This window comes from Sus scrofa, chromosome 3, assembly GCF_000003025.6.
Source record: "Sus scrofa isolate TJ Tabasco breed Duroc chromosome 3, Sscrofa11.1, whole genome shotgun sequence".
In the NCBI taxonomy this organism is placed as follows: domain Eukaryota; kingdom Metazoa; phylum Chordata; class Mammalia; order Artiodactyla; family Suidae; genus Sus; species Sus scrofa.
In genome coordinates, this window is record NC_010445.4 from 7,296,519 (window position 1) to 7,321,729 (window position 25,211).

Here is a 25,211-nt window from a genome sequence, read left to right on the forward strand (position 1 = left end):
CATTAACCACTGAGCCACGATGGGAACTCCAGTGATATATTTTTAATATGAGAAATCACCTGTAGATAAGAACATAAGCTTAATTATAGTTTTAGAACCAAATATAAGTTCTGTACTCTTGGAGAAAGTGAAAAAAATTGGAAGTATAAAACCAAAAAGAAGACATTAACACAAGGTCCAGACACTAACTGAATCCTTGTTCTGTAGGGTTACATACGGACTAATGGTTACATCCTAAGAAACAGAGGAACAGGCCTAAAACTATCCACCAGAATTAATCAAAACCAATACCATTAACAGAGGTCACTTCTATGAATTGGGATTAAAGACAGATGGGAAAAAGAAAGACTTTTACTTTGCATTCATGTGGTATGTATTATTTATAAAGGGTAATAACCCTAAATCCTCTTTTTTTTTTTTTTTGCCTTTTTGCCTTTTCTAGGGCCGCTCCTGTGGCATATGGAGGTTCCCAGGCTAGGGGTCTAATTGGAGCTGTAGCCACTGGCCTACACCACAGCCACAGCCGTGCCAGATCCAAGCCACATCTGCGACCTACACCACAGCTCATGGCAACGCCGGATCCTTAACCCACTGAGCAAGGCCAGGGATCAAACCCACAACCCCATGGTTCCTAGTTGGATTCGTTTACCACTGAGCCACGATGGGAACTCCTAACCATAAATCCTCCTGTTGCCACTTAACTCTCAGTTCTTCCAGATTCTTTTCTTGGCCATACCTACAACATGCAGATGTGCCGGGGCCAGGGATCAAACCTGTGCCACAGCAGTGACAACACGGGATCCTTAACCCACTGAGCCACCAGAGACCTCCAGTTCTCCCATATTCTTTCTTTTTTTTTTTTCTTTTTTTAAAATGACTGCACCTGCAGCATATGGACGTTCCTGGGCTAGGGACTGAATCGGAGCCACAGCTGCCAGTCTACACCACAGCCGCAGCAGTGCTGGACCTTTAAAACACACACACATAGACACAGCAGGAACTCCAGTTTTTCCCTAAACTTTCACCAAAAGTTTGAGAGCTGACTTGGCCATGTATTCCAACTCCATCCACAAGAGCAAGCAGTGTGGACATGTCAGCAGGGCCTGACCCTGGACCCGAATCCTTGTTGCTTCTGCCCACTCGTTGACACAGGGACTCAAGGCTGGAACCCAGTGACCTCAGATGTGCGGCTGAGCCGGTCCCCCCACCGCCTCAGACTCAGATACAGAGCCTCCGGTCACTCAGCTCTACCTGGGTGACCCCCAGGCCTCCCACTCTCACCATATCCAACCCTGGTGTCTCCACTGCTGGAATCACCAGGGACCTAGCAGAATCTGTAGTCCTGGCTGGTCCTTCTCCCCCACAACCAACCCTTCATCAAGTTCTCTCAAAAACAAAACAAAAAACCAAACAAACACTGGAGGGAGCGATTGTTTTAACACTCTTGCAGTGGTTTAGTTTATTCCCAGATAAAAGGGAGGATGTCCTATCTGTAAAGTAGGAATGTTCTAGAACCTTCCTTAAGGGCTTCTGTGAGAAGAGACACTTCAGCATGAGAAGCATTTAGCGCAGGGTCTGACACATGCGGAGAGCTGAATAAAGGGCAGCTGTTAACATCCATCTCCTGCTGTGCAGCACAGGGAACTGTATCTGGTCCCTTGTGACGGAACATGACGGAGGATAAGGTGAGAAAAAGAACGTGCAGATGAGCAATGCGATCCTGCTGGGCAGCACTGGGAACCCGATCTAGTCACTTACGACGGCGCATGATAATGTGAGAGAAAAGAATGCATACGTGTGTGTGTGTAACTGGGTCACTTTGCTGTACAGCAGAAAACTGACAGAACCCTGTCCATCAACTGTAACAGAAAAAATAAAAATCATTATAAAAAGAGAAACGGAAGGTATAAATGTATCACTGGGTCACTTTGCTGTACAGGAGAAATTGACAGAACCCTGTCCATCAGCTATAACAGAAAACATAAAAACCTTAAAAGAAGTAGCATCTCACGGGGTGAGAGAGAAAGTCATGTAACATGAAGCGAGAATACGGGTTTGACGGGCAGGAAGAACTGGGTCTTATTCCTACCTCCCCTTTGTACCCCTGCTGGGAGGCCCTGAGCAGGGTGTTAACTTCTCTGAGCCTCCGTCTCCTCATCTGCCAACTGGGATCATCCCACAACTGGCCTCAGGGAGCTGGGAGAACTCGGAGGAAGAACGGGCGAGGGGTGTCTGTATCTTTTTGAACGACGGTTTTCTCCAGATAGATGCCCAGGAGTGGGGCTGCTGGATCCTAAGGTAGCTGTATATTTAGTCTCCGCACTGTCCTCCATGGCGGTTGCACCAATTTACAGTCGGCAGCACGGACAGACCTCGAGACCATCATACTGAGTGAAGTAAATCGGACAGAGAAAGACAAATGGATGATATCGCCTATATGTGGAATCTAATAAGAAAATAATACAAGGAGTTCCCGTCGTGGTGCAGTGGTTAATGAATCCGACTAGGAACCATGAGGTTGTGGGTTTGATCCCTGGCCTCACTCAGTGGGTTAAGGATCCGGCGTTGCCATGAGCTGTGGTGTAGGTCGAAGAGGCGGTTCAGACCCTGCGTTGCTGTGGCTCTGGTGTAGGCTGGTGGGTACAGCTCCGATTGGACCCCTAGCCTGGGAACCTCCATATGTCGCGGGAGCAGCCCCAGAAAAGGAAAAACACAAAAAAAAGAAAAGAAAAGAAAATAATACAAAAGAATGGGCGACCGGTGCTTAGCTCATGCCTGGGAAAGCATGATGTCACTGTACTTTCCAGCAAAGGTTTGTTTTTGTTTGCATTTATTTATTTATTTACTTTATTTATTTAGCTTTTTAGGGCCACACCCACGGCGTATGGAGGTTCCCAGACTAAGGGTCCAATCAGAGCTGGAGCCACTGGCCTACACCACAGCTACAGCAACACGGGATCCGAGCCACGTCTGCGACCTACACCACAGCTATGGCAATGCTGAATCCTTAACCCACTGAGCAAGGCCAGGCAGTGAACCAGCATCCTTATGGATACTAGTCAGATTCATTACCGCTGAGCCACAATGGGAACTCCTGTTTTGCTTCTAAACTCTCGCTGTTTATCTGCCAGAGCCCAGTTTTTATAAGCATCGTTTCTCTTGAAAAATAACCTGTAATTTCTCAGCAATGCTGTGCTCTGTAGACAATGGATTTGCAAATCATGCGACTTAGGGGGGGCTAGTGACCCCAGGAGAGCGGTATTATTACTTTTCCCCATATTATTACTTTTCCCCATTTTACACATGAGGGAACTGAAGCTCAGAGAGGCTAAGTTACTTGCCCAAGCTCACCCAGCTTTTGAAAATCTCAAACCTATCTGACCCAGAGTATGTGCATTTAATGACAGCAGCACAGGGGACCACCCTGGGGTCCCCATCTCTCTCTTCCCTTTCTCTTCTCCAGTGGGTAGTACACAAAGAGCTTGGGCTTTGGAGTCAAACTGGCCTAAACTCAATCTCAACTATAAGGTCTTATTTATTTTTTTATTTTGGCCACGTGTGGGGTATGCTGAAGTTCCGGGCCAGGGACTAAACCTGAGCCACAGCAGTGACAATGCCTAATCCTTAACTGCTAGGCCACCAGGGAACTCCTAGAGTCCTGTTTTAAACAGGATACATTTAGGAGCTCCCGCTGTGGCGCAATGGGGTCGGTGTCTCTGCAGCACTGGGACAAAGGTTTGATCCCTGGCCCAGCACAGTGGGTTAAGGGTCCAGCACTGTCACAGCAGTGGTGTAGGGTACAACTGCAGCTTGGATTTGATCCCTGCCTGGGAACTCCACATGCCACAGGGTGGCCAAAAAAGAAAAACAGGATACATTTAAAATTTCAATATACACTTCTCTAGGTGGTGAATCAAATAAGATTAAAAAAAAAAAGTAATGTCTTTATCCCAGGGCCCAGCACAGAGTAATAAACAGGAAATATCAGGTTCTCTGGCCTCCGCCCCCTCCAGACCCCTTCCCAGCCCTCCCTTGTCTCAGCCACTTCCCCGGAGCAAGCACTCACATAAACCTGAGCTCAGACTCCCGTCGGACCAAGACTTCCCGGAGACGCTGGATTTTCGCCATCTCCAGCTCGATCTCCTCTGGCATCATGGTTGTCTCGGCCATGGAAATGATGTCCAGATGATCTGGGAAGAAGACACAAAACGCAGGTGTCAAGGCGGAGAAGGCTGCACCAGTTTTCAAGAATTCCCTCAGGACAGCCCTGACCTTGCTCCAGCGACCTTCACACCCCAAGAGGGGCACAGAGATCTCGGATGGTGCTGCAAGTGTATGTTTGTGAGCGAGCCCTTGGGAAAGTGGAAAGTACGTTTCCATGGGAACCCCGTTGCAAGAAAAGAAGAGGCTCGGGCAGGGTCACCAAAACCTGTTCAAGGTCATACACGGTGACTTGACATTTCCTGCCTGGTCCTGTTCTGAGCCTCTGGTCCCCTGGATCATGACCATTTCACCCTGTCCCATTTCCAAGACCAAGGCTAATTTTAGGCAGAAGAACATTCATAATATTATTTTAGCAAAACCATTAATAATTATCTTATGGGAATACCAAGTCATGTAAGTAATTGTAAGAGGAAATACAAGTTTATTGTAGAAAATTCAGATAATACAGATAGGCAACAGAGCAAAGTAAAAAGTCATTCATAACCCCACTGCTGAGAGAGAGCCACTATCCACATTTTTTTCCATTTTTGGCCGACCCACAGCACATGGAGTTCCCTGGCCAGGGATGGAACCCAAGCGGCAGTTGCGACTTAAGCCACAGTTATGGCAACACTGGATCCTTAACCCACTGCACAGGGCCAGGGATTGAAACCGAGTCTCTGCTGCTGCTGAGACACCACTGATCCCTCTATACCATGGTGGGAACTCTCACTATTCACATTTTGATGGACTTTATTCTAATCTTATATTTATAGTTAGAGTTGTGTATATATTGTCATATATGTAAAACCATATATTTAAAAACTATACACAACACATATAACCATATATTTATAATATAAAGATACTACATATATATGCACATACATAAATATATATGCCCATAAGTTTATATGCATGTGTGTTAGTTCACTTGGGCTACCATAATAAAACAGAAGCGGAGCAGCTTAAACCATGGACATTTATTTTCTCCCCGTTCTGGAGGCTGGAAGTCCTAGGTCAAGGTCAGCCAGGGTCAGCTTCTGGTGAGAACGCTCTCTCTGGCCTGCAGTGAGCTACCTTCTCCCTGTGTTCACATGGCTTCTCTGTGTGCATGCAAAGAGAGAGCTCTCTGGAATCTCTTCTTTTTTTTTGTCTTTTTAGGGCCACACTGTGGCATATGGAGGTTCCCAGGCTAGGGGTCCAATTGGAGCTGCAGCCACCAGCCTACACCACAGCCACAGCAATGTGGGGTCCAAGCCACGTCTGCGACCTACACCACAGCTCATGGCAATGCTGGATCCTTAACCCACTGAGCAAGGCCAGGGATCAAACCTGCGTCCTCGTGGCTACTAGTCAGATTCGTTTCTGCTGAGCCACAACAGGAACGCCTCTGGGGTCTCTTCTTATAAGGACACTAATCCTACAGGATCAGGGCCCCACCCTTATGACCTTATTTAACCTCAGTTATCTCCCCATCTCCAAATCAACCACACTGAAAGTTAAGGCTCTGACGTAGGAATTCAGGGTAGACAGGTGGGGAGGGACCTGATATTCGGTCCTTAACAACATGTATGTATGTGGGAGTTCTTGTTAGTTAGCAGTTAACGGACCCAACCAGCATCCATGAGGACATGGGTTTGATCCCTGGCCTCGCTCCATGGGTTAAGGATCCAGAGTTGCTGGGAGCTGTGGTGTAGGTCGCAGATGTGGTTCGCACCTGGTGTTGCTGTGGCTGTGACGTAGGCTGGCGGCTCCAGCTCTGATTCCACCCCTAGCCTGGGAACCTCCATATGCTGTGGGTGTGGCCCTAAAAAGACAAAAAGAAAAATAAACAAACACTAAATATGTATGTGTATACGTGTATACATATTTCTATATACATTGCCATTAACGTTTTAGTGTACCTTCTCCTGATGTAAAAATACAGCAATTTATGTGACTTTATAATACACATGTTGCACTTACAGGGTAATATATATGGTTTCATATGTGTGTTATATGTACAGTGTTATTTAGAAACACATCTATATTTCTTTTTCTTTTTTAACAGTGATCAGGCATTTTTACTGAGCCAAGAAGAAGCCAGGCACTGTCATTTCATTTGCTTCTTTCCCCTGTGTGATTGGTATAGTTGTCCTTATCATTTTTAATTGATGTAACATTTTTATTTCATAAAGCAGATAAAATCAAAATCACAGTACGATCCTAATTAGGGATGATCAGATACTCTTCCCCCCACCTATACTTTTTGAAAAAGTGGAAAACCACACACCAAGATATTAGTAGTTAAAGATATTCTCTATGCAAATATATGTACTCACACATATGTACACACACTCTCTCACACACACACACCATTACAGATGCCTGGTTTCTGTGATACAAAGTCAGGGTCCCACCATTTTATTTAATTTTAATTAATTTGTTTTGCTTTTTAGGGCCACACCTGTGGCATATGGGTTCCCAGGCTAGGGGCTGAATCAGAGTTACAGCTGCCAGCCTACACCACAGCCACGGCAACACGGGGTCCAAGCTGCGTCTGCGACCCACACCACAGCTCAGGGGGAATGCCGGATCGTTAATCCACTGAGCGAGGCCAGGGATTGAACCCACATCCTCATGAATGCTAGTCAGGCTCATTACCGCTAAGCCACGAGGGGAACTCCTCCCTCCATTCGACTACCTGCTCTTTCCCCTTAACATTTCAAGAGCTCTCCCGCACGTCCTTGGCTGCACCTCCCCAGAAGGAGTGTGAAAGGCTGTGTGGTTTGCTATTTGTGGCTGTATCATGAATCACTTCACCAGCCCCCAGACGCTTCGGTGGTTCGCCGCTCTCCCCCACCGAGCAGCCCTGTGAAGAGCACCCTCAGAGACGCAGCTCTGCCTGCAGCGAAGAGGCGCCTTGGGGCCACACACCCAGAATGAACAGCTGGCTTTTACGGGATGCGATATCCTTTGGCCCTTCCCAGGCAGAGAAGGAGACCTCGGGGGGAGAGGATGCTCTGGCTTTCCTCCCACCCAACATCCCATCGCCTCCCTGTGCTCACTCCTTCTTCCCTGGACTGTCATCAGCACTGAATGAACCGGGGCACACCATGCCCAAGGCTCACTGCCAATCAATCTTGTTTTTATAATCTTATATTTATTCCACTCTTATCTTTATAGTTAGAATTGTATATATTGTCATATATGTAAAACCATATAAAAACTATACATATAACACATATAACCATATATTTATCATATATACAGACACTACATATATATGCACATATATAAATATATATGCATGTATATATGATGTGTGGTAGTTCACGTGGGCTACCATAACAGAACAAGAGAAGCTGAGCAGCTTAAACTACAGACATTTAGAGTTGTTATTACCCAGCTCTGCCTTGCCATCTCTTTCCATCCTCACCACCAGCCAGAAGGATCCAGATGTTTTCCTTCTTAACACATAAGGGAAAAACGGCTCAAAGCTGGCCAGGAGAGTTCCTGCCGACATGCAGTGGGTCAAGGATCCAACAGCAGCAGCTTGGGTCACTGCAGAGGTGTGGATTCAATCCCCAGCCTGATGACGTGGGTGAAGGATCTGGTGTTGCCACAGCTGTGGCTCAGATTCCTTCCCTGGCATGGGAACATCCATAGGCCTCGAGTGTGGGGAAGAGAAGAAAAAAAAAAAAAAAAAAAAAAGCTGGCAATGGAAGGCGCCGAGCCCAGGTCTGCCTCTAAAACACATGCTCTTTGCCCCGTCACTGCCGTCCCTTGCTCACGCCGGGGTTCCACACCCCCATCCATTCACAGCTTAGCTACAGTCAAAGGTGGTTTCTTACTTTCCTAGGGCTGCCAAGGCTCAGAACAACAGGAATTTATTCTTCCACAGCCCTGGAGGCCAGAAGCAGGTCTGCATTTACTCTGAAGCCTTCAGGGGAAGCTTCCCCCTGGCAACCCTTGGCTTATGGCAGCATCACTCCCACCTCTGCCTGTTTCCACGTATCCTTCTTCCCCGAGGTTCTGTGCATCCTTCTCTGTCCTTTCTGTCTTGCAGGATTTCAGTATGACCCCATTTCAATCTTTATCTTTAATGACCCCTGCAAAGACTCTATTTCCAAATAAGGTCAGGTCACATTCTGAGGTTCTGGGTAGATAGTGGCTTTTGAGAGGACACTATTGTTTTGTTTTGTTTTTTGGATGCACCTGCAGCATGCAGAAGTTCCCAGGGGCCAGGGATCAAAACTGTGCAACAACAGTGACAATACCGGAGACCACCGGGAACTCCCAGAGGATGCTATTTAATCCATTACGGTGATGCATGGCCACAAGCCTGCAAGCTCCCTGAGAGCAACGTCACTCTTTGCAAGAGCTTCAGTCACTGAACGTGGAGCCCAGCTTTGGCTGGAAGCAGCAAGAGTTCCAGGAAGCAGCCAGGGCTGGTGCAGATGGGTAGGGTGGCGGGGTGCAGTGAGACTCAGCAAAAACCAGCCAGGGGACAGAGTTAGAGACCCTTGGTCTGAGGCCAGTCCCCAGCTGCATGAGCTTGGATGAGCCCCTTCCCCTCTTAGCATCACTTCCTTCCTTTGCAAAATGGGATTCAATAGCTATCATGTGCTACACTGTGCCAGCAGCTTTATATGTAAGATCTCATTTAATCCTTATTTGATAGACGGCGTACCCGGGCTAGTGAAGGAAAGTGACTTGGCCAACATCACACAACCAGAATGTTGCAGAAACAGAATTCAAAAATTCAAGAAAGCCCCTTTCTTTTCTTCTCTCCCTTCCCTCCTTCCTTTTTCTCTCTCTCCTCCCTCCCTTCTTTCCTTCCCCGCACCACATGCCTTAATCACCTCATACAGCTTCTGGGTGGGGATTTAATGCACTTATGGATGCAAAAGTGCATCACTAACCACCCCACAGACGGAAGTATCCTCTTTTCTCACACATCATGGCTCACACAGGCAACCTGATTTCCACGGGACATATTCTGAAAATGGCAACACACCCTGGGGGGAAGCGTGGGACAGACAGAATTAATCACACCCCGTGGATTGGCATTTTACCTCCAGCCTCGGGGGAGGATGGAGGCGGTGGCACTGCCAGGCTGCAGGTGCTGAGATGAACATTTGGCTTTGACTTGGGGCAGAGGATGGAGCTGCCACCTCTGGGTGAAAAGTCCCGGGTCCCGCCCATGGATGCTTCCCTTCCCCTCGGAGAAAGGAGCAAAGCCTAGACCTTCCATCTGATATGGGAGAGTTAGAATCCTTTCTTGTGGTGACTGCTCTGTGCCAGGTACCACACTGGGCTCATTATAAGCCTTATCTCATTTAATCTTCACAACATCCTAAGTGAGGGGTTAGCCAGCTTTGGGACCATGGGCCAAAGCCAGCCCCCTTCCTGATTTTGTAAATAAAGTTTTATTGGAACATCGGCCATGCTCATTCATTTATGTTTGTTTTTGGTTTTGTTTGGGTCGGGGGAGGTTGGCCGAGGCATGCTGTGGCTTGATGTGGGATCTCAGTTCCCAGACCAGGGATTGAACCCCGGTCACAGTGGTGAAAGTGCTGAGTCCTAACCACTAGACCACCAGGGAACTCCCCCATTTATGAAATTATTTATGGCAGCTTTGGCACTATAGCAGTGGAATTGAGTAGCTGTAACAGAGACTGTGTGGCCCACAAAACCTCAAATATTTACTAGTTGGGCCAATCCGGGAAAAGTTTGCCCACCCCTGCCCCAGATGTAAATGCTATCATTTCCCCAGTTGAAAAGTTAAAAACCCCAACCAGGTTTAGCCAGTAACATAATAGTTAACATTCATTGACCATTTACTATATGCCAGGATCAAATCACTTTATTTCATTCCCCCAACAGTCCTGGGTGATAAATACCATTAGCCTCCCAATTCACAGATGAGCAAGCTGAGGCTCAGGAAAAGAAATAAATCGCTGGGGCTGAGATTTATCTTTTTCTTTTTAGGGCTGCAGGTGCAGCATATGGAAGTTCCCGGGATAGGGGACGAATCAGAGCTGCAGCTGCTCGCCTACACCACAGCCACAGCAGCACCGGATCTGAGCCGCATCTGTGACTCAAACCAAATCCTTAATCCACTGAGCGAGGCCAGGGATCCAACCTGCAGCCTCACAGAGACAGTGCCAGGTTCTTAACCCACTGAGCTACAGTGGGAACTCCAAGGGGCCAAGATTTAAAATCAGCTCTGTCCTACCAAAGTCCTTGCTGTCATCAACTCTATTCATTGAAGTACCTCACCACTTAAGAAGTACCATCATCACTGTACAGTGGAGAAAACTGAGTCTTTTTTGTTGTTGCATTGGGTACATGGAGAGCAGCGGTCCTCCAGAGTTAGTGGGGGAAGTGCTGATCTGGGGCAGAGGTCATGTCCAGGGACCTTCATTGAAAAGGTCTTCAGACCAGACTCTGAGAAATGCTGGGACAGGATGTGAATAAATGAATATCACGCAAGGTCCGCTTCTTTCCGTCTGAACTTGCGTGATGGAATGAGCATGATGGAAACCTCGACAACAGCCTCCAGCTAGAAGGCAGGCACCCAACAGCTGCCAATCAATGTGACCACGAGGACACATCCTGGATGCAGAAGGACAAGTGTTTCAGGGCAGCTGGGGAAGATGGTGGCTACAAGGCTCTACGAGAAAGCAAAGCACGAAGGCACAGAAGCCCCCAGGGCTCCGACTGCCATCGCTGTCACTGAGCTCCCAGGAGCTGAGTCACTTCTGGGGGATGAGGGAGCTAAATCCATCTTTTTATCCCCAAATGCCACACCAGGGAGATTCATGCTTCATGAGCCCAACAGCACGGCAAACAAGGGCTGAGCCCCAGACACGACTTCGATGCGCCAGCGGCTTTAATCATTTATCTTGAAAATTTAAAGCCACCCGGGAACAGGGGCTGCCACAGTGGTGATGGTGACTGAGGGCTGCCAGTCTCCTAGAAACTTGGAGCTTAAATACAGGCAAGAAGGAAAACCGCTCAGGACCAAAGGGAAGCCTTTCCTGGTCTGTCTTCTCCAACCTCAGGTCACAGTAGGAACTGAAGCCCACAGTCCCCTGGACAACGCCTACTTTTGTTTCTCCTTCCTAATTTCATGCACCTGGTATACACTCCAGAGCTCTCTTTTTAAAATTTCTGTTTTAGTTTTGCGTTTTCAGGCCACACCCATGGCATACGGAGGTTCCCAGGCTAGGGGTCGAATGGGAGCTACAGCTGCCGGCCTTCACCAGAGCCACAGCAACACAGGATCTGAGCCGTGTCTGCAACCTACGCCACAGCTTACGGCAACACCAGACCCTTCACCCACTGAGTGAGGCCAGGCAGGGATCGAACTCGAATCCTCATGGATCCCAGTCAGGTTCATTAACCGCTGAGCCATGAAGGGAACTCTTAAAGATTTTATTTATTTATGTTTATTAAGATATAATTGATGTACAATGTTATGCCTATTTCTGCTGTACAGCCAAGTGACCCAGTCCTACATACATGCACATCCCGTTCTTAAATCATCATCCATTATGATCTATCCCAAGAGACTGGATATAGTTGCCTGTGCTGTACAGTAGGAACTCATTGCTTATCTAATTTTTTTTTTTTTTTTTGCTTTTTAGGGCCACACTCGAGGCATATGGAAGTTCCCAGGCTAGGGGTCCAATTGGAACTACAGGTGCCCGCCTCCACCACAGCCACAGCAACGCAGCATCTGAGCCACGTCTGCCATAGCTCACAGCAGCACTGGATCCCTGATCCACTGAGTGAGGCCAGGGATCAAACCCACATCCTCATGGATACTAGTGGGATTCGTTCCTGCTGCTCCACAATGGGAACTCCTGCTTATCCATTCTAAATGTAATAGATTTTGCATCTACCAACCCCAAACTCCCAGTCCATCCCATTTCCCCCCACCCCCGCCACGGCAACTGCAAGTCTGTTCTCTTATATTAAGCACTCTTGGGAGGCCAGCACTAAGCCATCATGCTCCTAAATACCTTGGCAGGTAGGTACACTCATCATTCTCCTCTCTTTCTAGGTTAGTAAGATGAGGCTGAGATTAGCGAAGACACTGAACCAAGGAGTGGCACGGCTCCACAGGTCTGTCTGATTCCAAGGCCCAGGCTATAGGTCAAAGGGCTGCAGAATAGTATTTTCCAAAACCTCAATCACTGCACAGCATTCACCACTTGCACATACTAGAATTATGGACTCAATGTTTGCATCCCTCCCACCCCCAAAATCTTAGATTGACATCCTACCTCTGAATGTGATGGTATTTGGAGGTGGAGCTAGAGAGGTAATTAGGGTCAGGTGAGGTCATGAGGGTGGGACCCCCATGATGGGATTAGTGCCCTTATTAGAAGAGACACTTGCTTCCTCTCTCAGCTCCCCACCATGGGAGGACACATCACGAAGGCAGCCGTCTACAAACCAGGAAAAGGGTCCTCACCAAACACCAGGTCTGCCAATGCCTTGATCTTGGACTTCCCAGCCTTTGGAACTATGAGAAATATCTGTTTTTGTTTTTGGGTTTTGCTTTTTAGGGTCACACCTGCAGCATATGGAAGTTCCCAAGCTAGGGGTCAAATCACAGCTGCAGCTGCCTGCCTACACCACAGCCACAGCAATGCCAGATCTGAGCCTTGTCCTCGACCTACACCACTGCTCACAGCAACGCCGGATCCTTAACCCACCAAGTGGGGCCAGGGATTAAACCTGTGTCCTCATGGATGCTAGTCAGGTTTGTTACCACTGAGCCATGGTGGGAAGTCCCAGAAATACCTGTTGTTGAAGTCACCTGGTCTATGATATTTTTGTGACGGCAGCCTGAGCAAACTAAGAGACTAACTATGCCATCATGTACTCGATATTTCTTTATATTGATTTTTTTTTTTTTTTTTTGGCTCACCTAAACTCCTTAAAGGACATTTCATATCACGTAGTTAGGATCACTTAGGATAATTAGAAAACAGTCATGAGAAGGCACCCACTGGAAACAAGGCAACGTTATCAAATTCTGGCTCAATACTGTAACTTGCCCAAGGTGCAGATGGAAGGCCTACATTTTTCTTCCTTTACCAGGGAGATTAGAAAGGACTCGAAAGTGAGCAAGAACTGGAGAGGCATTATAGACAAAACCACGAACTGAGGCTTTCTCCTCTAGTAATCACCAAGGTCAATCGTTGGAAAAAAGAGTGTGGGCGTACCTCGGAGATAGTGTGGATTCAGTTCCAAACCATGAAAATAAAGCCAATATTGCAATAAAGCGAGTCACACCAATGGTTTCCCAGCGCATATAAAAGTTATGTTGACACTACCCTGTAGTCAATTAACTGCTCAATAGCATTATGTCTATAAAAACAATGCATGTGCCTTCATTTCAAAATACTTGAGGGAGTTCCCTTCGTGGCTCAGTGGTAATAAGCCCAACTAGTATTCATGGTGACATGGGTTCAATCCCTGGCCTCACTCAGTGGGTTAAGGATCCAGTGTTGCCGTGAGCTGTGGTGTAGGTCGAAGAAGACACAGCTCGGATCCCGAGTTGCTGTGGCTGTGGTGTAGGCCAGCAGCGACAGCACTGATTCGACCCCTGGCCTGGGAACTTCCATATGCCAAGGGTGCGGCCCTAAAAAGACAAAAGTAAAAAAAAAAAATTAAAAAAAAAATACTTGATTGCTGGAGTTCTTGCTGGGGCGCAGTGGTTTAAGAATCTGGCTGCAGCAGCTCAGGATGCTGAGAAGGTGGGGTTCGATCCCTGGCTCGGAGCAGTGGGTTAAAGGACCTAGGGATGCCGCAGGTATGGCTCAGATTCAGTCCCTGGCCAGAGAACGTCCATATGCCTCAGCTGTGGCCATTAAATAAATAAATAAATAAAAAGGCTTCTCGAAAAAATACTTGATTCCTAAAAAACATGCTATCACCTAAGCCTCCAGTACCTTGGAATCTTTTTGCTGGTGGGGGGCTTGAAATGTGAGAAATACCAAAATATGACCTAGAGACATGAAGGAAGCCAACGCTGTTGGAGAAATGGCCACAAACCTTCCATTTGCAAAACAACACTCTCCGTGAAGCACAATAAACGAGGCGCGCCCGGGACTTTCCTGCAACTTAACTCAGTGTGGTTGGGATGCTAAGAGCATCTGAGCACCAGAAGGAAAGCTGTCAGAGAATTGAATTCCAGCCCCTCGGAGTGGAAGGTCTAAGAGGTGCTCAGGTCCACCTCCTTTCTGTGTCGGACAGGAGGTGGAATGATACGACAGGATTCACTTCGCAGGGGCCCTCGACAAGGAGCAGTGCGCCCAGACTCTGGAGTTCTCGTGGGCAATTCGGTGCCATCTTGAGCCTGAAGGAAAATTCTCAATCAGGTGTCAAGTTTTTCACCCCCAAATCAATTGGCCACTTCGAGTCCTGATTTCAACCCCGATCATATCACAGAGGCAAACAGAGGAAGGTGGACCAATTCATCCCGTCCTACAAGCATCTCTCAGGCGTCAGCATCCTTAGAACATCCTCAGAAGGATGCACGGGAGAAGGGCCACTGTGGTTGTCTTCAGGGATCAAAACTGGAGGACGGCCACCTTCCATCTCATACGTCCTTTTCTATTGTTTGAAATTTTTTTTGCCGCTTGAGGCATATGTAAGTTCCCAGGCTAGGGGTCCAATCGGAGCTGTAGCTGCCGGCCTACACCACAGCCACAGCAATGTCAGATCCAAGCCACGTCTGCAACCTACACCACAGATCGTGGAAACACCAGTGAGGCCAGGGATCGACCCTGCATCCTCATGGATAGTAGTAGGATTTGTTTCCGCTGTGCTACAACGGGAACTGAATTTTTATTTTTTTATAGCCGCAATCATGGCATATGGAAGTTCCCAGGCCAAGGATTGAATCTGAGCTGTAGCTGCAGCAATGCCAGATCCTTTAAGTCATGGTGCTGGGCCAGGGATAGAACTCCCACCTCTGCAGCAACCCAAGCCACTGCAGCCGGATTCTTAATCTGCTGCACCACAGTGGGAACTCCTTTACCTATTTGAATTTTTAAAAATTTTTTATTTCCCCAATACAATTTTTTCCTACTGTACAGCATGGTGATCCAGTTACACATACACATATACATTTTTTTTTCTCACATCCTCACGCTCCATCATAAGTGACTAGATGGCGGAGGAGTGAGAGGTCACGTTCAGCTTCTCCCACAAACACATCAAAAACCACACCTATATGTGAAACGACTCGCACAGAACATCACCTGAATATCTGAATTTTTAAATGAGTTTTTTATTTTGGAATACTTCACAATTTATAGAAGGGTTGCAAAAACACTGTGGAGAATTCCTGTCTACCCTCCACCACCGTTAACTTCACCAAGATGCTGACGTTGGTGATTTACCATCAGCTACACTGTTTGAACTCTCACCAGGGCAGGTGTTACCTATTCAAAACAGATTTAAAAGGAAGAAGAAAAGAGAGAATTCCTGTTATGGCTCAGCAGTAATGAACCCTACTAGTATCCACAAGGACTCGGGTTCAATCCCTGGCCTCGCTCAGTGGGTTAAGGATCCGGTGAGCTGTGGTGTAGGTCGCAGACGCAGCAGCTCGGAGCTGGCGTTGCTGTGGCTGTGGTGTAGGCTGGCAGCTGCAGCTCTGATTGAACCCCTAGCCTGGGAACTTCCATATGCCTCAGATGAAGTGGTAAAAAGCAAAATCAATCAATCAATCAATCAATCAATCAATAAATAAATAAATAAATATCCAGAGCATCATGTCTGGTCATTTGGGCCATTCCTGTCCCTCTAGATGAGCAGCAGTCCTCCAACTTGATCGACCAATCTCCACCCCAAAAGGAGAGTCCAGGGACTCTGTCAAGGGGCCGAGCCCTGAGCTCACCACCCTGGGTACCCATAGGCTCGTCCTGGTATCAACCCAACCGAGAATCTGAAATACCAGGGAAACCCATCTGAGTGCCATTCCTGGGCAACGGATATCCAGAGGCACTTCAAAGGCTCCTGGTGGTACCCCCGCCTTTTACTGTCATCAATCATTCATGTAGGAAAGAAGCTCATTTCAATCCCCCAACATCCTATCATGGGATGCATCAAGCATCTCGCCTGCTCAATATCAAGTGAATATAATGGGAAACAGCCGGTGGCTTTTAATGAGTCACCATTTCCAAGATGAAGTAACTGCTTTTAATTCAGAGGCTCCATGCCCTCCTCCTCTGCCTTGTGAATACAGATGCCTCTGAGTCTTGCGAGTCATCATACCTCCCGCTGCCCCGTGCCTTCCCACATGCAATGTCTCTTATTCACAATCACCCTGCAAGGGAGGTTTTTGCAGCTGAGGAAACTGACTTGCCTTCAGCTCGCAGTCCCGGGTTATTATTCTCTAATGGGACTTCGGACAGGTTTTCTTAGCGTCTGGGAGATTCTATTTTCTCAGCCACATCTGCCTTGTCCAAGGTTACAAAAGCAATTAGGGAGCAGGTCCAATCAGCCAGGAGGTTGAAAAACCAGTGCTGGAGTCAAGCCGACCTGGGTGTAAATCCTGGCTCTGCCTCCTTCTAACTGCTGCCCTTGGGCAAATGACCTCACCTCTCTAAGCCTCAGTTTCCTTATCTGTAAACTGGGGGTAAGGATGGAGAATGTGAGACCGTCTTAAGGCTCATTCTGAAAGCTCAGGAACCAAGGTAAAAGCAGGAGTTTCCCTCCCTTCTGCTGGGCAGCCTCTGAGCACTTGGTTGGGACCTGAGTTCCTTACTCTCAGCACTGCTGACATTTAGAGCCGGGTCATTCTTCACTGGGCAAGGGCCGGGGCTGCTGTAGGATGTTTAGCAGCATCCCTGGCCTCCACCCACTAGAAGCCAACAGCACTTCCCACCAACCCCTAATGCCTTCAAACATCTGTGAATAGCCCCACAGGACAAATTCATCCCCCCCAGCAAACCACTGATGCAGACCCACTTTTTCAATAGTGTTTTGGGGAGCAGGGACATGAGACCCATGTGGTTAAAAGTCCATTTCCCCTTACAATCACCATGGAGAACAATACAGAGGTTCCTTTAAAAAAAAAAAAAACTATAATCAGGAGTTCCCTTCATGGCTCACTGCCATCAAATCTGACTAGTATCCACGAGGATGCAGGTTTGATCTCTGGCCTGGTTCAGTGGGTTAAGGATCTGGCGTTGTGGTGAGCTGTGGTGTAGGTGACAGACGAGGCTTGGATCTGGTATTGATGTGGCAGCTACAGCTCCAATTCAACCTCGAGCCTGGGAATGTCCTTATGCCGTGGGCACGGCCCTAAAAAGACACATACACACACAAACCCTAAAATCAAGCTACCATATGATCCAGCAATCCCACTCCCGGGCATCTATCCAGAGAAAACCATAATTCAAAATGCACCCCAATGTTCGCTGCAGCACCATTTACAACACCCAAGACATGGAAGCAACCTACATGTCCACTGACAGAGAAATGGGTAAAGAAGATGTGGCATATATACACGATGGAATATTACTCAGCCATAAAAAAGGATGAAATAATGCCAGTTGCAGCAACATGGATGAACCTAGAGATGATCATACTAAGTGAATGAAGTAAGGCCAGAGAAAGACAAATACCGTCTGAGATCACTTATGTGGATCTTTGAGAAATGATACAAATGAACTAATTTACAAAACAGAAACAGGCTCACAGCCTTTGAAAACAAACTCATGGCTGCCAAAGGGAAAAGGTAGGGGGAGGGATAAATTAGGAGTCTGGGATTAACATATACACACTAGTATATATGAAAGAGTTCATCAACAAGGACCAACTAACTGTATAGCACAGGGAACTAACTACTCAATATTCTATAATAACCTATATGGGGAAAAATCTGAAAAAAAAAGAATGGGTATGTGTACATGTATGACTGAATCCCTTTGCTGCACACCTGAAATGAACACAACACTGCAAGTCACCTATACTCCACTGTCCATTCTAAAATAAAAATTAAAGTGCAAGTTAAACTGAAAAAATCCAGGAGTTCCCCTTGTGGCACAGCAGAAATGAATCCAGCGAGTATCCCTGAGGATGCAGGTTTGACCCATGGCCTTACTCAATGGGTTAAGGATTCCGCATTGCCGTGAGCTGTGGTGTAGGTCTCAGCTGTAGCTTGGATCCCGCGTTGCTGTGGTTGTGGTGTAGACCTGCAGCTGCAGCTCTGATTTGACCCCTAGCCTGAGAACTTCCATATGCCACAGGTACAGCCCTAAAAAAAAAAAAAAAAAAAAAAAAAAGCAAGAAAGCATCCATCTCCCTGGGCTTCTCCAGAATCTGCTGAATCAGAATCTCTCTAGAAGGGGACCCATGGCCTGTACTTCATTAAGGCAAGTCTTCATCCATGTCTTTGGACCTCAGTCTTCTGAGATGGGGAGATGGTGATGAAATCCACCACTAAGGGGCATTTTGAAGGTTAACTGAGGGGAGCCGGCCCTCAGCCCAGGGAGCCCAATAGACGGTAGCTGTTTCCATCACACTGAAGTCTGAGAAGCACTGGTCTGGACAGAGAGGGGCAGAGAGTGCACTGGAGCTGGGGGACCAACGGGAACCCCTGGGAGGGGGAATGACCGTGGGGCCGACCACGCTGTTAAAGGGCCAGCTGAGAACTGCAGCCAGGAGCAAGGTGACACAAGGGGGACAGGGCAAGCCGCACAGAGGGCCTTTCCTCTCTGCAGCACACAGTGACGTCATGTTCAAAACTGCCTCTCCAGCTAAAACAAACAGGTAATAACAGGCAAGAGACATACATGAAAAAATATCCTTCTATGCTTTAGTTGTCTATTGCTGCCAGAACCAATGACCACATATATGTATTGGCTTAAAAAAAATACAAATTATTTCATTTTTTTAAATTTATTTTTGTCTTTTCAGGGCTGTACCCGCGGCACAGGGAGGTTCCAAGGCTAGGGGTCGAATTGGAGCTACAGCGCCGGCCTACAACAGACACAGCAACACCAGATCCAAGCCATGTCTTCGACCTACACCACAGCTCACAGCAACGCCGGATCCTTAACCCACTGAGCAAGGCCAGGGATCAAACCCACAACTTCATGGTTGCTAGTTGGATACGTTTCCACTGTGCCACAATGGCAACTCCTCAACTCCTCATTTCTTTTTTTTTTTTTTTTTTTTTGGCCTTTGTCTTTTTGTTGTTGTTGTTGCTATTTTTTGGGCCGCTCCTTCGGCATATGGAGGTTCCCAGGCTAGGGGTTGAATCGGAGCTGTAGCCACCGGCCTACGCCAGAGCCACAGCAACGCAGGATCCGAGCCGAGTCTGCAACCTACACCACAGCTCACGGCAACGCCAGATCGTTAACCCACTGAGCAAGGGCAGGGACCAAACCCGCAACCTCATGGTTCCTAGTCGGATTCGTTAACCACTGCGCCACGACGGGAACTCCGGAACTCCTCATTTCATTTTGTCACATCCATGGCATGCAGAAATTCCCAGTCCAGGGACTGAATTCACACCACAGCAGTGACAACAGATGATCATTAACCACTAGCCTACCAGGGAGCTCCTAAATGTATTTTTATAATTCTGGAATCAGGTTGACATGGGTTTCAGTGGGCAGCGAACGAAGGGGTCAGTGCGCCTGATGTTCTCGGCAGGGATCCGGTTCCTTGCCTCTTCTAGCTTCTAGCGGTTGCCTACACTCCTTGGCATACAGCCACTGCCTCCATTTTCAAAGCGAGTAGTGACAGGTAGAGCCCTTTTCCTGGTGCATCTCTCTGACCCTCCTTCTGTCCTCGCATCTCTAACCCAGTCGGGAGGGCCTCTCATTTTTGTTTTTTTGTTTCCTATAGCCACACCTGTGGCATATGGAAGTTCCCAGGCTGGGGGTCAAACTGGAGCTGCAACTGCCAGCCTACACCACAGCCCCAGCAATGCTGGATCCAAGCCGCACCTGCGACCTACGCCACAGTTCATGGCAATGCCAGATCCTTAACCCACTGCATGAGGCCAAGGATCAAACCCGCATCCTCGTGGATGCTAGTCGGGTTTGTTTCCACTGAGCCACACCAGGAACTCCACGGGCTCTCTCATTTTAAGGGCTCATGTGATTAACTTGGGTCCCCTGGGATAATCTGTCATTATCTCCTCAACATCTGTGCTCTTGACGTTCCTCTTGTGGCTCAGCAGGTTAAGAACCCAACATAGTGTCTGTGAGGATGTGGGTTCGATCCCTGGCCTCGCTCAATGGATTAAGGATCCGGTGTTGCCATGAGCTGTGATGTAGGTCACAGATACGGCTCAGATCCTGCGTTGCTGTGGCTGTGGTGTAGGCTGGCAGCAATAGCTCTGATTCGACCCCTAGCCTGGGAACCTCCATATGCCATGGGTGTGGCCCTAAAATGAAAAAAAGCAAAGATCTGTACCCTTAATTCCACATGCAACAGCAGTTCCTGTTCGCCTGCATGCGGTAACACAGTCATTCTCAGGAGGATGATGTGGACATCTTTGGGGGACCATTAATCAGTAAATCACAGTCTACATAATAGAGGAAACCAAATAAAGCTACTGCAGAGGGGCCCCAGATAGGCTCCTTATTATCATCCTCGTGGGCAAAGACTGTGGCCTGTAGGAAGGGACCTAAATTCAGTGAAGGAGGTGGGACAACCAAGCAGTGAGACTGGCCTCCTGCTCACTGGGCATCGTCCACCCCACCCAGCTCTGTGCCAGCAGCCACAACACCAGGCCCTTCGCTGACAGCGTGACTCAGATCGGAATGCTGGCTCTGCCCCTTACAGGCTTATTTCCCTGGACAAGTTATTTACATTCTCTGAGTTTTGGCCTTTTCACTTGCAAAGTGTGTCTAACATCCCTAGCTTGCAGGAGCTGTTGGTCCATCATCACTATCTGCACGGCTGGTAAGCGGGTCATGTGACCTCTCCCACTGACAGGGCCCATCACCTGTTAAAAGGGGATAATACCAGAGGTCATTCATTGGCTATGACACGGCCTGGAGTGACAGGTTGTGTGTAAGGCTCTTAATGTGGCACCGGGTACATCATGAGAAGAGTGAGGTCTTGGTGAGTGTCAATTACCACATTCGCTATCGGCATCATCATCCTCACCATCATGATCGTCCCTATCACCCCCCACATCCCCATCCCCACCATCCCCATCCCCATCATCTTCTGCATCATCATCATCTTCACAGAGCAACAGCAGTATCACCATCATTATCATCTTCTGCATCACTATCATCTTCATCACCACCATCATCATCATCACCGCAGCATTAGTATCACCATCGTTATCATTTGCATCATCATCATCATCATAGCAGCAGCAGCAGTATCAGTATATCACCATCGTTATCATTTGCACCATCATCACAGCAGCAGCAGCAGCATCACCATCATCTTCTGCATCACTATCATCTTCATCACCACCATCACCACCATCACCATCACCACTATCACCACAGCATCAGTATCGCCATCGTTATCATTTGCACCATCATCACAGCAGCAGCAGCAGCAGTATCACCATCATTATCATCTTCTGCATCACTATCATCTTCATCACCACCACCACCATCATCAAAAGAGAAATCAGCCAACCTGTGACCACCACCACAGCGGGAGCTAGGGTAGGGAAGATCAGAGTAGATGAGCCCTAGGGGCCCCTGCCTCAATTTTACCTCCCTCCCAGAACTCCCCTGCGCTGGGAATACACCCTCTCTTACACCACCCCGCTCCATGCCCGGAGAATGCGAAGCACTAAAAGCAGTGTATACCACCTGCCCTGCCCACAAAACTAGCCTTAGGTCTAGGGGGAAAGAGGAAGGGAGGTAATATTAAAGTAATAGAAATCAATTCTTTGCTTAACTGTTCTAGAATATTATCCTTTATGGAATCTTCTCAGAATGCTCTATGCTTCAAATAATACCAACATTCCTTAAGCCTTTTAAAACTTTAGACTCTGGAGTTCCTGTTGTGGCGCAGTGGAAATGAATCTGACTGGGAACCATGAGGTTGTGGGTTCGAAATCTGGCCTCACTCAGTGGGTTAAGGATTCAGCGTTGCCGTGAGCTGTGGTGTAGGTCACAGACGTGGCTCGGATCTGGCATTGTGTGGCTGTGGTGTAGGCTGGCAGCTGTAGCTCTGATTAAACCTGGGAACCTCCATATGCCACAGGTGTGGCCCTAGAAAGCAAAGGAAATAAACAACAACTTTAGACTCTGATATGACAATTAAATCCTTCCTGGAATAAGGAGAGGTATTAATAAACAAAGTCTTCTTTGAATAATCGCTTTCAGATCAGTTAATGAGCCATTCTAGAAAAGGAGTCTAACATATTTACATTCATGTGATTTGATTACCACTTTATTGGCACAACTTGGATGAAAAAATCAAACTCCGTCTCCCAGACAAAGGTTGAGGATTGAGCATCCATTGAGGATGCTCCCAAGATTTCAACATGGATTAGGACTGCAGTTCCCAAGGAAGGTATCTGTCAGCTCAGCGGGGTTTTTGAAAGCGATACCCATGAGTTCTGACAGTTTTTTTAACAATCTATAATGTCGGAGTTCCCGCTGTGGCACAGCTGAAACAAACCCGACTAGTATCCATGAGGACGCAGGCTCAATCCCTGGCCTCGCTCAGTGGGTCAGGATCCAGCGTTGCCATGAGCTATGGTGTAGGGCGCAGACACAGCTCAGACCTGGTGTTGCTGTGGCTGTGGTGTAGGCTGGCAGCTGTCACTCTGATTCAACCCCTAGCCTGGGAACCTCCATATGCTGCAAGTATGACCCTAAAAGGCAAAAAAATCTGCAATGTCATTTTTGATTACTTGGCATCCTCACCCCAACATGTCCAAATGACCTTCAATGAATCACCAAATCACTCTATCATATTTCTCCGACCCCAAGCAGAAGGGCTCAGATTAGCTCTGGAGGTCCTTTGAGACCCATATGAGAAAAGAAAGTATTCTTCCTAATTCAGAGGGAATTGTTAAGAATGTCAAATTAGGAGTTGCCGTTCGTGGTTCAGTGGTTAACGAATCCAACTAGGAACGATGAGGCTGCAGGTTCGATTCCCCAGCCCTGCTCAGTGGGTTAAGGATCCGGCGTTGCCATGAGCTGTGGTGTGGGTCGCAGACGAGGCTTGGATCCTGTGTTTCTGTGGCTCTGGTGTAGGCCAGCAGCTACATATCTGATTAGACCCTTAGTCTGGGAACCTCCATATGCCACAGGCACAGCCCTAAAAAGACAAAAAGATGGAAAAAAAAAAAAGAATGTCAAATTAAAATCATGGAAGTTAATAACCCTATAGTAACAAGGTGGCTGTCCAATTAAAAGTACAGAAACAACTGTTTTTCGGTACTTCTGCAGGCTCACTCTATTATTCAAGGTTTTTTTTTTTAATCCTTCAGCTCCACAATCTCAGAACGACTTCATGAATATAGACAATTACGAATCTCTCCTGAGCTGTGATTCATGCATCTTTTACTAAGACTTCCTAATGCTTCCAATTTCCACACCGACGCAGAAGTAAGAAGACGGCCCGGGTCATGCAAGACTGTTCAGAGAACCAGATGGTACCGCTTTAAAGCCCGCTCGGTGGGGCTAAGATGATTGGAATCTAGAGGAAAATAAATTGGGACTGTCTCAAGTAATATTTCAGTTTTTAAAAACTGCTTAGCCTGGAAATCACGTGGCTCATTTCATCTCTCACCAGCTGGAAAATGAACTGGAGATCAACTGCTTGGAGAACATCATCTGAATTCAGAAAGTTCGAGACCGAGGAGGGGCCAGGGCTAAATCTGCATCTGAGTTGGGATGGTCTGGGTGGAATTCAGGAGGCAGGAGGGTACGAGAAAACTAGCCTGTGCATCGCCTGTGTGTAAGGGGGTGGGGGGGAGTTCAATGTTCACCAACAGGGGCTGCCAGCTGGGCAGGTCAGATCGTGGCAGAAGAAGGAAAGACACGAACATAGAAATGGACTTGCTGGATGGAAAGCCCAGCATGAGAAGGAAGACAAGACCCTAAACAGAAAGACCACAAAGACAAAAAACACTGGGACTGCAAAGACTCTGGGCTCTTTCTTTTTCTTTTTGGCTACACTCACAGTGTGCAGAACACTGTGTCAGGGACAGGCACCACAGCAGTGACCTGAGCCACAACAGTGATGCCAGGTCCTTAACCCATTAAGCCACCAGGGAACTCTTCCTTGGTTGCTACCCAATGTCCTTCTGTCCCAGGATCCCATCCAAGACACCTCCTGACATTTAGTCATCAGGTCTCCTTAGGATCCTCTTGGCTGTGACAGTTTCTTAGCGTGTCCTCGTTTTTGATGATGACCTGGACAGAGGCAAGGAGTCCTCATCCGGTGTTCTGAAGAATGTCCCTCAACGGGGATCTGTCTGATGGTTTTCTGTTGATTAGACCGGGCTTATGGGTTACAGAGGGAGCGTGCCATTCTCAGTGCCTCTGTCAAGGGCACTTACCATCAAGGTTACTTCAGATCAAGGTCACTCTTGGTGCTGAGGTTCTCTCTCCTCTACTCCTTTCCACACTGTCTTCTTCGGAATGAGGTCACCCAGCACAGTCCACACCGATGGGGAGCTGGGAGCAGGGGTTACTCACACTTCCTTGATAGCAGAAGTTTTATAAATAAGAGTTCCCATCTTGGCTCAGTGGAAACAAATCCGACTAGGAACCATGAGGTTGCAGGTTCGATCCTTGGCCTTGCTCAGTGGGTTAAGGATCCGGCGTTGCCGTGAGCTGTGGTGTAGGTCGCAGATGCGGCTCGGATCCCGCGCTGCTGTGGCTGTGGTGTAGGCCGGTGGCTACAGCTCCGATTCGACTCCTAGCCTGGAAACCTCCATATGCCGTAGGAGCAGCCCTAGAAAAGGCAAAAAGACACACACACAAAAAAGAATTTCTATAAATAGAAAAAAAGTATTCCCATATTAGATGATGAAGAGGATCACA

General features: G+C 47.7%; 1 protein-coding gene across 3 annotated transcripts in view; it reads right to left on the reverse strand.

The window, feature by feature from the left end:
* The window catches only part of C3H16orf45 (chromosome 3 C16orf45 homolog), a 138,718-nt gene that overhangs the window by 47,713 nt on the left and 65,794 nt on the right, over positions 1 to 25,211 (reverse strand). For all 3 annotated transcript variants that reach the window (XM_021086174.1, XM_021086175.1, XM_021086173.1), the window contains exon 2: positions 4,067 to 4,190. In XM_021086174.1, the coding sequence (XP_020941833.1) occupies positions 4,067 to 4,190 (124 nt within the window). The remainder of the gene's footprint in view (positions 1 to 4,066; positions 4,191 to 25,211) is intronic.